Raw genomic sequence first — 13,992 nt, 5'->3', positions numbered from 1 at the left:
TAAGCTAAATTTATAGTGCAAATTCTTAAACTGCGGTGGACTGTTAGTAGAAAGCACAATTTTTGATACATTGCTAATGCCTCAAAGTGTGATGTATACAGAGGAGTCACATTTTTAGAGAGTGGAGTCACAGGCCTTTTTGAATTCACAGGTTAAATTCTTGAGAGCATTCTTGTGCGTAAATGATGGATAGTGCATTCTTCAGAGTGTGTGCATTTTGTCTGTGCAGAGTGAATTTTTTCTCAATATATGCACAGACTATTCAAAATATGCTGGAGTGAATTAAAATATACTGCAAAACTGAAACAAGAAAAATCATGTTTTCCAGGGATATTTCAAAGAGTTCCTCTTACTCTCAACATTTTTTATTTGTCCTATGATTTTACTTATTACAAACACTGGAAAGACTGCAGACTAGACTTACAGGTAGTTTTCATGGTAGTATTTGTTTTTTTGAGACACAGTTAATTTCTGTGAAATTGGTAACTGAGCCTTTCATAAAATTGATTTTGTTTTGCATGATATTTTAATCCTTTTGACCACAGTTCATTTAAATTGTTTAGCTATATCCCATATTTTGCGATTAGAATGACATCAAAATTTCTAATGACTAGATTGGCTTAAAAGGGAAGTTTAGTGAAATTTGGCATACTGTTGCTTCCATTTTACCTTATTTCATGGACCAGAAAGCACTGAAATTGCTAGCAGACTAGAAGTTCTGAACATCCTGCAGCTCTTGAGTTAAGCAGCTGCTTTAGCTAGCTACATGTCTACTATCACAGCATCAGTTTCACCTAATAGCTGCCAAGGATTTTACCATTACCGTCCCCGAACTGCTGATTGTCAGAAAACTGAGATACAGCTCCATTTGTTTGTCTTCAGCTCCACAGAAGTCTGTGAAATGTAAGCAGCTTCATACGAACCTTTGCATTTCAGTGAACCATAACTTTTTCCATAAAAATTTATCCTGTGGGAAATGAGTGATGATGGCAATGCAATGAGGTACTGATTTGCTTCTCTTCTTCACAGCCAGTCTAAAGTTGGATTGGCTTTACTGGAAATCCCTAATGGAACAAAAGAAACAGAGCAAGCTAGTACAGAAACAAGTCCATTGTTTTTCTTTTTTTTCCCTGTCCTCAAGATGTCAGTCAACATTTTTAAAGAAAGGTTTGCAAAGAGGGAAGGGACAAAATCATGCGTAGAGTGGGCTGAGTCTGCCCTATGGTGCACGTGGAGACAAAGCAATGATGGGGATGGGGTTGCTGCACAGCTCTGTCTTTCCACAGCATGTGGTTTGGGCACCTGTGGCATCCACCTCCAGACCTGGGAGGGGTCATGCATTCAAGCTGTGGGGACCAGATGTAGGTTTCCAGGCAGGTGAAGGAAGGTCCCAGCAGCATCCCTCTGTGGTCAGGACCCTATCTGTATGTGGGGACTACTCAACCTTTTCACAGGACATTGAGTTCCAGGATTCTTACTAATGCGTTTGGACACTGATGGGAAAAGTTCCTCCTCTTCAAAAAACAACTGAATTAACTAGGAAGGCAGATCCAAAAGAACATACAATTCTCTGAAAGACTGGATAGATAGTAACCAAAAATAATCTTTTTACATGATAATACTAATGAAAAAGAGAAAATCCTCACTGACCAACCATTCCAGGGCTGGGAAAGACTGTTTCATTAGTGGAATAATTGCAGTATATATGTGTTTTTTTTTTTTTAAATAAAATTATATGTACACATGTCTAATTATAGCTGAGGAGCCATGAGTTATTTTGAATGGCTGTTAACAGTGTAAACAATGAAGTTATTCCTGGGCTGGATTCTGGCTGGGCTGAATGCAGGTGCAGTGTGTGCTATGGTGGGAGGAGGGAGCAGCACCTGCAAGCTTCTTCCCTAGTTTAATATGCACCAGGCAGAATTACAAAGGAAGATTGCTCATACGAGTAATGCAGTTATGCTGTAGTTGGATTTCTTACTGAGCTTATGTTGTACTGAAGCGTGATACTTAATTGAAGCCTCTACTGAACCAAGCTGATAAATCTGTGTCTGCTACAGCAGACTGTTCATATTTCTTCCTCACTAGAAATGGCAGCCCTTCCAAACGAGCAACAATGAGTTGTCTAATCAAGATTTTAGTTAAGAAGGATTGTCTGTTGTGGCTTTTAATTCCTTCTGGTCTATCACCATCCTTTAGTTAAGAGAGTGGAGGTTATAAGTATTTTTCTATTGTGTAGTTATAAATATTTCTTCAGATTATTCTTAAGGTTTTACCTGTCTATAAAGTTGAGGACTTTATTTTCCATTTCTTTCTGTGATTTCTGCCAGGAGATATAGCAAACTACTATCTATCTATCTTAAGCCTACCAAGTTAAAAATTTAATATGAGATTTCTAGTCAGCTTTTGTGCCTCAAACTTCCAGAAGACTCAAATGTCTGATAGTTCTAAAACGTCTACACAGAATCTAACTGGAACTATGGCTGAATTTTAATGAGGAAGCCATAGAAATGCAAGTCTAATGTAGTAAAAAAAAAGTTAGGTGAAAGCTCTCTGTTTCAGAGAGGAAAATATATCACTGCTGTTATGCTGCTGAGGTCTCTGAACATCACTGGAGAAAGTAAATTTTGTATTTAAGCAAACTAGAAAGCTTATTCAAACATGACACGATATCTTACGTATGTGGTGTTCTTTGCTGGTAGAGCCAAGTGTTCTTTATAAAAATTTATTATTAGAATTTCCACCTTGTCCTGATTATGTAGATAACTAGTATTGTTTTATAGCCAGGGAGACAATATTAAATGTCACTCAGCAAATTAATTTTAGAGAAAAGAATGAGGCTCTGTATTGGGTCTTGCTTCTATACTCACTGGATTATATTTCCTCTGGGAAGGAAGGAAGGAGCTAAAAGCTTTCCCTCTTATTCTGATTTGAGCTAAGTGTTAATTGACTTTGCTGAACATAATGTAACTTTTCTGAAATTGCAAATAGTGCTAGAAAAACAATATGATGCCTTTCAGTGCGTTCTTTTTTGTTTAGTGATAGAGACTGTATAATGATTTATTTTTAGTACGAAAAGTTTCTGAGAAAATTGTACCATAATACACTTCTCACTTCAAGCCATTATCGTTACTTTTTCAACCTTTAAAAAACAATGTACTTCCAACATACTTAAAACTACCAAGCTAGAAAATGATTCTTAACTCATCTTAAATAGTAGCAACAGAGCACTAAAATATATGTGAAAAAGCTTCTGCATGAGAATCATTTGCCAGGAATGCCACAATTCCCCTATGGCAGTAGAGTACCTGTGCTTTACTGGGGGAAAGACACCATCTCATCAGATAAAATTACTTCAGTTCATAAAGAATGTGTCATGCTGCTCAACTGTAGTTTAATTGGACCTATTTACTGGTCTCTGATCAATAAACTTATAAAACTGAGAAGAAGTGTATGCATGCATAAATCTACAGCAAACTCTGAAAGGGAGTCTTTTGGCCAAATTCATTTAATATAAAGGATAAATTATACTGAAACATAGATGTAACAATAAAATGGAATTATATTCCTCCATATTGATTTCCAGGACAGACACTATGGAATGAGTAATGTAAACCATACTTAATTTGAACAAAGAGAAGGATAATGTATGCATCAAATGAAAACTTAAAGAAATGTATTACATTTTTACTGCTTGTTAAATAACATCTGATCATATTTATTCAGTGTTTGACCCCAGATCCTTGTCTGTAATCAGTTGAAAAATGCGTATATAAACTCAAGAATATGTTTTGGGGTAGATTAGCTTCTCTGTCCTGTTCTGCAATAGGATAAGCAAATTACTGTGAGCAAATTTGGTTTGAAGAAATATTTTTTTTCTAAAACATCTTTAAATACTGCTGATACAGACTTCCAAATATGGTTTGCTATCTAACAAACTCAGTCTGTTCCTGTGAATGTCCTAGATACCAATAATACAGGCTTTCTTCTCCTTGATATTTAGGAAAAGATGACTTAATAACAGAAGTCATGATCCATACTTGATCAAGAAGTATTTTTTTCACCTTTTTAAGTATCCTGTTTGATCTGTAAAACTGCAATCAGGAGAAGACAAACACCTGAAAATATTTCTGACCAAAAAGAAAAAGAAAACTCCTTCCAGTATTTCTGTACCTTTTGGAAGCTTTGGGAAGCTTTTTCAGAATTAAGCCTTTGTAAATGCCTCCATTAGTCATGCTGATAAGGAGCTAAGAGTTGACATTCTCAGCAAGTCCTCTTCCTGTGCAGGACATGCTGATGTTTCTCTGGCAAACATAGCTAAAATTTGTGCAGGAAAAGATGTGCACTTGATCCACATCCAGGAACAAGTAGGCACAGGACAGAAGAGTCAACATTCGTAGAAATTACTCAGGAGCCTAAAGATGGCACAGGTTTTCACACAAGGAAAAATAAAAAAAGTATTTCAGATATCTTTATGACATTGAACAGACATCCTTATGTTGTTTTTTGTATTCCTATAGTTGTTGAGGTCAGGGTAAATTCATTAAGGGCAAAGCTAATTTGCAGCAAGATTTATGTAAGGCTGGAGAAATACTGTTGAAATGAGGTTAGCTTTAAGGTATGAAATAAACAGTTAAGGTTGGATTGGATCTCCTTTCCATCTTAAGAAACTCTTAATAATCACAATAAAACAAATCTAATGTAAACTGTATTCACCATTGAAGTGAAATATTCAAACGGAAGGAAGGAATTATTAAAGCTAGTATGGAATATTAAGATTTCTTGTACCCTGTGTCAAGAGGCATAGGAACCGGAAGGTGGTTCTTCCGTCATTCAGGATGTGATTAATAATGTCTCATTATTTCATTCAGGAACGCCTAAAACAAAAGAAGTAGGCATCTGGCATGCCACTCAGGGCTTGGATTTTCAAATGAGTTTTTGTGTTGAGATCTGAAATCCCGTTAAATTTAAATGAGAATTGAGTTCTTTACACCCTTGTGCTCTTTTGAGCATCTTGGTTTAAGTATATTTATTTCTCAATTTACATTATATTCTGACTTTGAAATCTCATAGAGGTTCTGGTATCCATGCAGGATGATTTAATCAGAATTATTTATTCATAAAAATATACAAGTAACCAAGCTACAACACTATCACAGTCTGTTACCAACTTACCTGATGTAAAACACTTATTATTATTCATTATTATGGTATTATTATTCAATATTAAGATACTTAAACAAGATAAACCATAAGTTACTCCATTCTTAGAGTTATTTAAAAACTAACAGGTACATTTTTGTGTTCCTTTTTTTCATAGCGGGGAAAGTGGTGCTGGAAAGACTGTGGCTGCTAAATATATTATGAGCTATATCTCCAAAATTTCAGGAGGTGGCCCTAAAGTACAGGTGAGTTGATTTAGGGCAATACTGAAGCATAAGCACTGTCTGAAGATTGAGTTCAGAGGTAGAATGGCAAAGGTCTGTCTTGGCAGATGCTGGCAGCCAGTAGGCACTTAACTGCAGAAGCTTGTGAGCAGCTATAAGTAATATACAAGTCCTCAACAGCAGAGAGTCAGCTGAAGAGAATACTGAACTGCTTGCATGCAGGTCTCTGGGCCACCTGTGTGGGGAGAAAATCCACAAAATTAGAATGATCTCTGTTAAGTTTTTTTTTTTAGCTCTCACACTAAATTGTGTCTAAAAGCATACATATTTATATGTTTAGTTAAGGTGGTGTAAAAGTTACTTTAATTATCGCTCTTAACCTTGTTAAGCAATCTTCTATTAGTAGGTGTGATTTTTTTTTTCTCCTGGACTGGTATTGCATTGAAAACTGAACTGGCTTTTCATGTTTTTATTACTTCCGTTACGTCTCTGATTTGTAGGCATGCATTAGAGAGCCAACAGCAGGAACATCATCTTGTTTCATCAGATTATCTAATCAAAAGTATAGTATCTGAAAGCTATCTGAAACAACAAATAGTTCCTTTTCTTAATAACTGTATTACCAATGTCTGCTCTATCTATAGAAGAAGCCCATGAAGTAAAGCCAGTTGCCTTGAGCAATTTCACTTGAAATAAAATTCAATCTTCTTTATACAGCCCAGCATGCATTAAGTTTCTTCTGAAACTAATAGCTAGACCATACTTCCAACTCCTAGGATCAGATACAGAAACAATAGTAACAGACTGTATGGCTGTCTAAGATAGCTAGGTAGCAGCATCACTGGTCCTCAAACAGGTTGCTTAAATACTTGGAGAAGTCTACATTTCATGTTCTGACTTTATACATTGTGGTTGCAGACCCTCAAAGTGATCTAAGTGCTTATGTGGAGAAAGGAAATTGCTGAAAAACGAGATGATGAAAGAAAAAAACAAAACCATATCAATTTATTGGCTGTGTTGCTTTGCCCAACAGTGAACAGAAGGACCAGTTGTTTGCAGCCTCAGGCATTTTGTTCAGTTTTGTAAGATTTTCTTCAGAAAATAAGAAGCTTCAAAAAGATGAAAGTTCTGAAAAAAGATTGTATCCATGAGGATATTTTCCAGACACGGTCTTTATTATTTTTTTATATATAATTTAGATGTCATGGTTTTCTAGAAAAACTCTAAGAACTTAAAACAAGCAAACAAAAGGCTGTTAAAAAATTATTTCTGAATCTCTATTTCTTTTGTTTCCTCAAATTTTAGCACGTGAAAGATATAATTCTACAGTCCAACCCTTTACTAGAGGCCTTTGGGAATGCAAAAACTGTACGGAACAATAACTCCAGCAGATTTGTAAGTCCATCTCTTAGAGATTTCCTTCATGCTTCCAACTTCTATAGTGTTATATTATTCAGGAGTTTAATATAAAATTGTTTATATTGTTCATGATAAAATATATATCAGGATAAAATATAAAATAAAATATAAATAAAATTATATTATTCAGGAGTGTAATATAAAATGAATACAAATGAAGGAAAACTATATTAAATATAGACTGTGTTTTAAAACGTAAAGTATATGTTGAGAAGCCTCTTCAATTCTGTATAGACTGCACATTTGTTACTCTTGCAATATGTACTGGTCAAAATTTATAAAATTCTCAGTCTGTAAGCAAATAACAGCAACAAACCATCCAGGTTAGTAAAATATATGCAATAATATATATATATATTTGTAATACGTAAAAGCATCCTTAGAGTTATTTGATGAGAATTAAATACCTTTATTAGTATGTACAGAAAGCAGGAATTATTTTCAGTGTGTCATTATAAAATACTCAAGGTATTATTGTGAAATAACTGCTCACTAGCTAACATACTGTAGGTTCTGTTTTTAAAAGTTACACATAGGCTTTACAAATTTGCTATTTGTTCCTAAGCCAACATGAGTGTTAGTACGATTAATGTCTCCCTAAAAGGACAAAATAACTGCTTTACCTTGCTTCCAAGCAGAACACTGCATTTGCCATTGGTCGTAAATCTGTTAAATTTACTTTCAGTACAGGTGGGCATTACGGTTTCCTTTATGCTAAGCAAGAGTCTCAGCAATGAAAAAGAAGCCCCTCGCTTCCTCTCTACCTTTGCATTACTGCATGACGTATTATCCCTAGTCTAGCACTGTATAAGTGAAGAAAGAAGGAAAGATATGTGATAGTTCAAGATTCTAAGCTTTGGTAAATCTTGAGGTAGCTGAGTCACAATATCTATAACGATTAAATATGCTACTAACCTTCCTTGAGATATAGTACAAGTAGTGCATGATTTACTATTTACTAGTCATTCAACAACTTTAATTATTTATTGCAGGGGAAATACTTTGAAATCCAGTTTAGCCCAGGTGGAGAGCCAGATGGAGGAAAAATCTCCAATTTCCTACTGGAAAAATCTCGAGTTGTAATGAGGAATCCTGGAGAGAGGAGTTTTCACATTTTTTACCAGGTCAGAAGCCTACAGCTCTTTTATGAGTTATTTTAAATAACTTGTACCTGTTATTCCTTTTGATTGAAAAGTCATTCTCAACCCAATGAGATTATTGAACACATTTTCAAAAGGATAATCTGGTTATCATTGGGAAACTTCATAGCATCTTAAGGCACCATCTGACATAGACCTATATAGCTGCCTTTCAACTCTAAAAAGAAATTACTTCAATATTTCAGAGGCCCAACTTGGAAATTCAGTGTGATCTCCCATATGGAAAAATGCAATAGAATATAATAGAAAATGAGAACTTTCAAACAAATTTATTTTTAAACTGGCTTATATAATTTTACCTTCTGCTCTGGAATTTCGTAGCTCTGCTGTGAAAGAGAGATTTAATTCTATTTTGTGGGACACTTAGGATTATATCAGTATGGTGAATTCTCCAAAAATCCTCTGAATTTATTACAAAAGGCTTTTCTAGCCTTCGCTGGTCCTTTATTTAGAGTTTCTTATCTGCTTAAGTGCTGCTGACCTAGCTCTACAAAACTAGAGTAAAGACAGTACATAGTAAGTGACTGTCAACAGCATCACATAAAGTTGAAGTGTTGTTGTGAGGATGGAAAGCTGAGTTGGAGCTGGAATTGCTCCAGGAACTGTGTATTCTCCTTTTCTGAGGTATGTGAACAGTTTGCAGTGCCCTGCGAATTTTCCTCTGTGTCTAGGAGAAGCTTTTTGATGCAGGCAATTTGAAGACTCTGGGGTTTTGACTAGTCTGTTCTGAGATCAGTTTGTTCATTCCTTCCTATTGCAGCTGTATGTCTGCACAACTGTGCCTGCCTTTCAATAAGTATGGAAAATATGTTTCTCCTGAGGATTTAGGTAAAACATTGAAGACTGGAAAACCAGCTTTGCCTAATCTTTGAGATAAAGATAATAGAAGACATTTACTAAACCATTTATGAGAGGGGGAACGAATATCTGGTCTTTCACTTAGCAAAAAATAGGAAGGTTACAAACTTTGCACAGTATTACCCTTCTTTCCTAATAATTTCAGGCTCAGTTCTGTTCTGACCAGCTTCATCTGTGCTGAAGGTTGTTATATGATTCCTAATATTGGGATTTTTATTTTGTAGCTGATCGAAGGGGCATCTTCAGAACAAAAAAGCAGTCTTGGCATTACCACTATGGATTACTATTACTATCTGAGTCTATCTGGGTCCTACAAAGTAGATGACATCAATGACAAATCTGATTTCCAAGAAACACTGGTGGGTTTTTGATGCTGATTTGTGTAGTGGTAGATGTATGTTCACTTCACTGCCCATTGCAAAGACATTGATGTATTAATGTGGGAATGAGAAATTCACATAGAGGTAACTTAAGTGGTATCTTACCTGGAGAAGATATATGTTAACCCAGAGGAGATCCTATCTAAGAGGAGATCCAGGAGATCTGAGGAGATCCAATCTAAGAATCTTGAGAAGATGGCTACAAATCTGTCTTTTGATAGGAAGGTGTTTTGTTTTCCATTTGTCCTTTCTCATAAGGGTGAAAATTTTGTGAATTGTGCGCAGATAAATTGTACATTTAGAATCTGCAGTATAAAACGTGAAAATGCAAACACACTCAGGAATTTCCATTAGAAGAAAATGCAAAAGAGCACCCTTTTAGCTGAATTCTTGGTGGTGCCTTATCTTCTGTTCCTATTTAAAACATCACAACTGAAAGGCTGGATAAAGGGACCTAGAAAGCATAGATTAGAAATCTTTACCCAATATTGTTGTCAGTTCGTTGTGTAACATTTATGGAGGTCACATCAACTTCCTGATTTCCTGTTATTGGAAAATCACTACTTAAAATAAGCATATTAACATGTCTTCTTATTTCTATTTGTAGCACACTTATAAATGCATTAAAAAAAATTACTTTTACATTCTAGCTAATTGGGTATTTTGGAAAAAGAGTAAGTTGAAAAGACATTTTGTAAGTTGTCATGTACTCTAGACTGACTCTAAAACACAACGTTGTGCTGGATCACTTTCTAATAAATAGCTGAAATAGCCTAAACCAGACAGACTGTGCTACTGTAATGTTGAGAGTCATCTAGTACCTCTTTACAATTGTTAGTCTCAGTGGAAAAACTATGCATAGAAGGAAGAAAATCATTGTCTCTTAGGTTCATTGTTCCCCATTTTGCAGTAAACAATTTATTTTCAGTGTGACACTCAAGGGCAGGTGCTATTTCAGTACTACATTTTTTCCAGAATTTATTTTGCTAACTCATCTTCTAAATGGTGTAGATGTTTCTGTATATAATTATTAAAAAACAAAAATGCTCAAGTAGGATATCTGGTACCTTTAGATAATTCAGGCTGTAATGTAATTTGGATGCATTAAGTATTTGAACTCTTCATAAACTAAACTTTTTAAAATAAAAAATTTAAAAGGACTTTTATGGTGAAAGTAATTGAACAGATTTGTTGACTTTTTTTTTTCTTCCAGCATGCAATGAGTGTGATTGGGATCTTTGCAGAAGAGCAGGCATTGGTACTACAAATAGTGGCTGGAATACTTCATTTGGGAAACATCAGCTTCAAAGAAGTTGGCAACTATGCAGGAGTGGAAAGTGAAGAGTGTAAGTACCTCTGGAAACTGTTACAGAATTAGCAGTGGGCTGAAACCCAGATGGCATGAGCTGAACTGCCATCTTGAGCTTCTTATCCAAACACAGTGCATCATTTCTTTTAGTGTGAGGCTGCTAATTTAGGTTTTTCCAAAAACAATAATGGTACTGAGGCCCCTGTTCTGTCTAGTACAATGCCATTGACTTTAACAGAAATGTAATTTTGAATTTAAGAAATCTTTTTCCAGCCTTAAGTATGAAATAATTGAAATTGTGAGAACGTCTTTCAAGCAAACTTAAAAATATTCTCCGTTCAGTGCACCAACAGTCATTCATAAAAAAAAAAAAAAGTTTCTTAATGGTTTGTCTGACATCATCCTCATGTGGAAGCAGCTATCAACTTGTAGAGTATCTCTAGTCTCAGGTACACAGTTAGTGCTTGGGCATACGTACACACATCCAACAGAGCAGCCTTGAAAATGCATTGAAGGTCAGAATTTACATACTACAAATGTTATCTTCCTTGTCTCAAATTTCTCATTCCGTGCTTTGTTATCAGATACATCTACCCTGGAAATATTTCCTTATTTGTAATGTACTGACCGGGCATCCTTCAGCTCTTGCTGCTATTTTATATCAGAGGGTGGTGAGGCACTGGAACAAGTTCCCCAGAGAACTGTGGATGCCCCATCCCTGCAAGTGCTCAAGGCCAGGCTGGATGGGGCTTTGAGAAACCTGATCTAGGGGAGGTGTACCTTCCTGAGGCAGAGAGTTGGAACTAGATGATCTTTAAGGTCCCTTCCAACCCAAACCATTCTATGATTCTGCGTTAAGAGTGTAGAGTTATATTGTGTTTGGTTCTGCTTCCTTTACAGTAAATCGTCAGCACAGTGAAGGAGGAGTTTTTGATGTGGCTCTTATCATTATACTTTCCTCATAAATCCTTACAGTAATATTGGCTAAATATTTATTCCGGAATCTTTACAGTATATGTGAGCATATTTGGTCTGTACTTCCCTACAGTCTCTTGCCTTTTAAAATATATGATGTTTAACCTTTTCATGTTCTCAGTGAGTTATCAGAGATGCTGCTATAGACTCAACTTTGGATAGTTCCTTGGTTACTAGTACCCTTGGGTAAATTTAAACAGTTTTCTGATTCTGAAAGCTGGCAGTTACTGACAGTTCTAAAAATACTTTTGGATTAATGTAGTAAAGGGTTTAAAGAAGCCAGATCATGCTGTCATATTACAGATGTGTAAAGCTCAAGTGGCCGCTGTCCTAGTGATTATTTTACATCCTCCTCACACCAGTGGAGCAGATCTGAAAGCAATGGAACATGGATGAAACATTGTTAGAGGATTATGTGGTTTAGTGGAAGTACAACAGTAACTCCAAGAGACCTACCCTTGGGAGCTATTTCCATATGCTTTTAAGCAATTTCTCTTTTCCCATTCCTTAAGGTGTGTGACACCTGCAGCTAACATCTGCACCATGTGCTAAAATGCAAATACTGGACTTGTGGCTGCTTATTGCACAGCTGTGTATTTTTCTGCTCTGCTTTTATACAAGGGGAACCAGAATTTTCCCTGTAGTTTCAGAATAAGGGTTTAAAAAACAAATAAATGGAAGGGAATTTAAGACTTGCAATATTCTTAGAGGAAGAAAGGGAAGGGATTTTAGGAAGCAATAGTACTCTTTCCTTATTATATTTTATACGTTTCATGTATTTACAATTTTTTTTTCAATTGCTTCAATTTTACTTAATGTGTGAGCTTCGTGTTTTCTTTCCATCTCCTCCAGCCATTCCATCAACCACATAGTTCAAAACTATGGCTTAAGACAGCTTACATGTTTGAGGGACTGAAGGTACAGAAATAGATGACTATTTTACTTTGAGGTGGTTTATGTTAATTAAAATCCATGTACGCAAGGACCTGAAAATTTCCTTGGGGAGCTTAGAGGAATTTTTAAGACATAAATACCTATTTTTTTTAAAGCTGCATGCCCCATGAGGTTTATTACTGCTGTTTGTTACTAGTGATACAGCTACTTTTTTTTCTTTTATTCTGCACTGTTTCAGTGTATAAGTCATAATCTAGCAACCTTGATTTTTCTTACAGTTTTGGCTTTCCCTGCTTTCCTCCTGGGAATTAACCAGGACCGCCTAAAGGAAAAACTGACCAGCAGACAGATGGACAGCAAGTGGGGAGGCAAATCTGAGTCCATTAATGTAACACTAAACGTGGAGCAAGCTTGCTACACCAGGGATGCACTGGCCAAGGCCCTTCATGCCCGTGTTTTTGATTACTTGGTGGATGTAAGTTGTATTTGCTTGATTCTATTGAAGTATTGATACAGTGGGAATGTTCCTTGCACAGCTTTTCTTTTCCATCTTTTTTGCACCCAGTATGTGTTCCTTTGCCTAAGCCTTAGCAGCAGCACTGAGTAGTACGGTGGGAACACGACCACATACAAGGCACTGATTATATTACAAATGCTACACTTCCTTTGAAGCAAATGGGCTGTGCTTTCAGCGCTGTATTTGTTCAGTCTCTTGCCACAACTGACCTGTATGATGTTCTGACATCTCCTTCCTGTCACCATCCATACTTCTCTGAAATCAGTCTTATTTTTCTCCTACAGAATTGAGCATTTTCAAATGAGCAGAATAAATAAAATGTTACTTGTCCCTTGTTCTCTTACCCCATTCTCCTGCAGAGAATCTCCTTCAGCATCCTGATACTGTGGCATTTGAGCAAATGCTCAAACTCCACTCTCCATGCTGCAGTGCTTTCTGTTCAGGATGACACTGTAGGCTGAATTGGCAGGGGATAAACCTTACCTTTGGCCACAGATGTTAGCTAGATTAAATGATGTCTGCTCATCTGCTCTGTGTTGGCACTGCTAGTATCTCAGAAGCCTTCCTGTTCATGACAGTTCTGAAATTCCTGCTATATGAAATAGGGGACTACAGAAATTGGTGAAAAAAATCATGTTACTATCTGCAAAATGCATCAAATATCAGACTTAAAGCTGGTCTGTTTTTTTGTTCACTCTTTTTTCTTCAACTGCACTCAGCCAGTTACTCCAAAGGAGAAAGATTTTTACAAACAGAAAATCCAAAGGCTCACTGACTTGGAAAAAAGGGTAGTATAATGTTCATTTCTTAGATATTAATAACACTTCATTAAAAAGTACCCTATTAAATACATATGTATTCCATTCCGATATGTTATTTCTGAAGAAACACTGTATTTATATAAAGGTTTATGAATATACCATTTAAATATTTTAAGCTTCACTTTGTTTTATGTTTTGTGTTTGTTTTATTAGTCCATTAATAAGGCTATGGAGAAGGACCATGAAGAGTATAATATTGGTGTCCTCGATATTTACGGCTTTGAAATATTCCAGGTGAGACGATGCAACATTCAGCATTTGAGCTGATCTGA

The 13,992-nt window shown here is 36.0% G+C and overlaps 1 protein-coding gene across 4 annotated transcripts in view; it reads left to right on the top strand.

Annotated features, from left to right (window-relative positions):
- Positions 1–13,992, top strand: part of MYO1E (myosin IE) — a 92,454-nt gene that overhangs the window by 45,640 nt on the left and 32,822 nt on the right. For all 4 annotated transcript variants that reach the window (XM_040569545.1, XM_040569547.1, XM_040569548.1 and 1 more), the window contains 7 exons: positions 5,321–5,408; positions 6,693–6,782; positions 7,799–7,930; positions 9,049–9,183; positions 10,418–10,550; positions 12,661–12,857; positions 13,874–13,954. In XM_040569545.1, coding sequence (XP_040425479.1) covers positions 5,321–5,408; positions 6,693–6,782; positions 7,799–7,930; positions 9,049–9,183; positions 10,418–10,550; positions 12,661–12,857; positions 13,874–13,954 — 856 coding nt within the window. The remainder of the gene's footprint in view (positions 1–5,320; positions 5,409–6,692; positions 6,783–7,798; positions 7,931–9,048; positions 9,184–10,417; positions 10,551–12,660; positions 12,858–13,873; positions 13,955–13,992) is intronic.

Source organism: Cygnus olor, chromosome 11 (assembly GCF_009769625.2).
Source record: "Cygnus olor isolate bCygOlo1 chromosome 11, bCygOlo1.pri.v2, whole genome shotgun sequence".
In the NCBI taxonomy this organism is placed as follows: Eukaryota; Metazoa; Chordata; class Aves; order Anseriformes; family Anatidae; genus Cygnus; species Cygnus olor.
The sequence above is the reverse complement of the archived record's forward strand: the minus strand, read 5'-3'. Positions and strand labels throughout refer to the sequence as shown.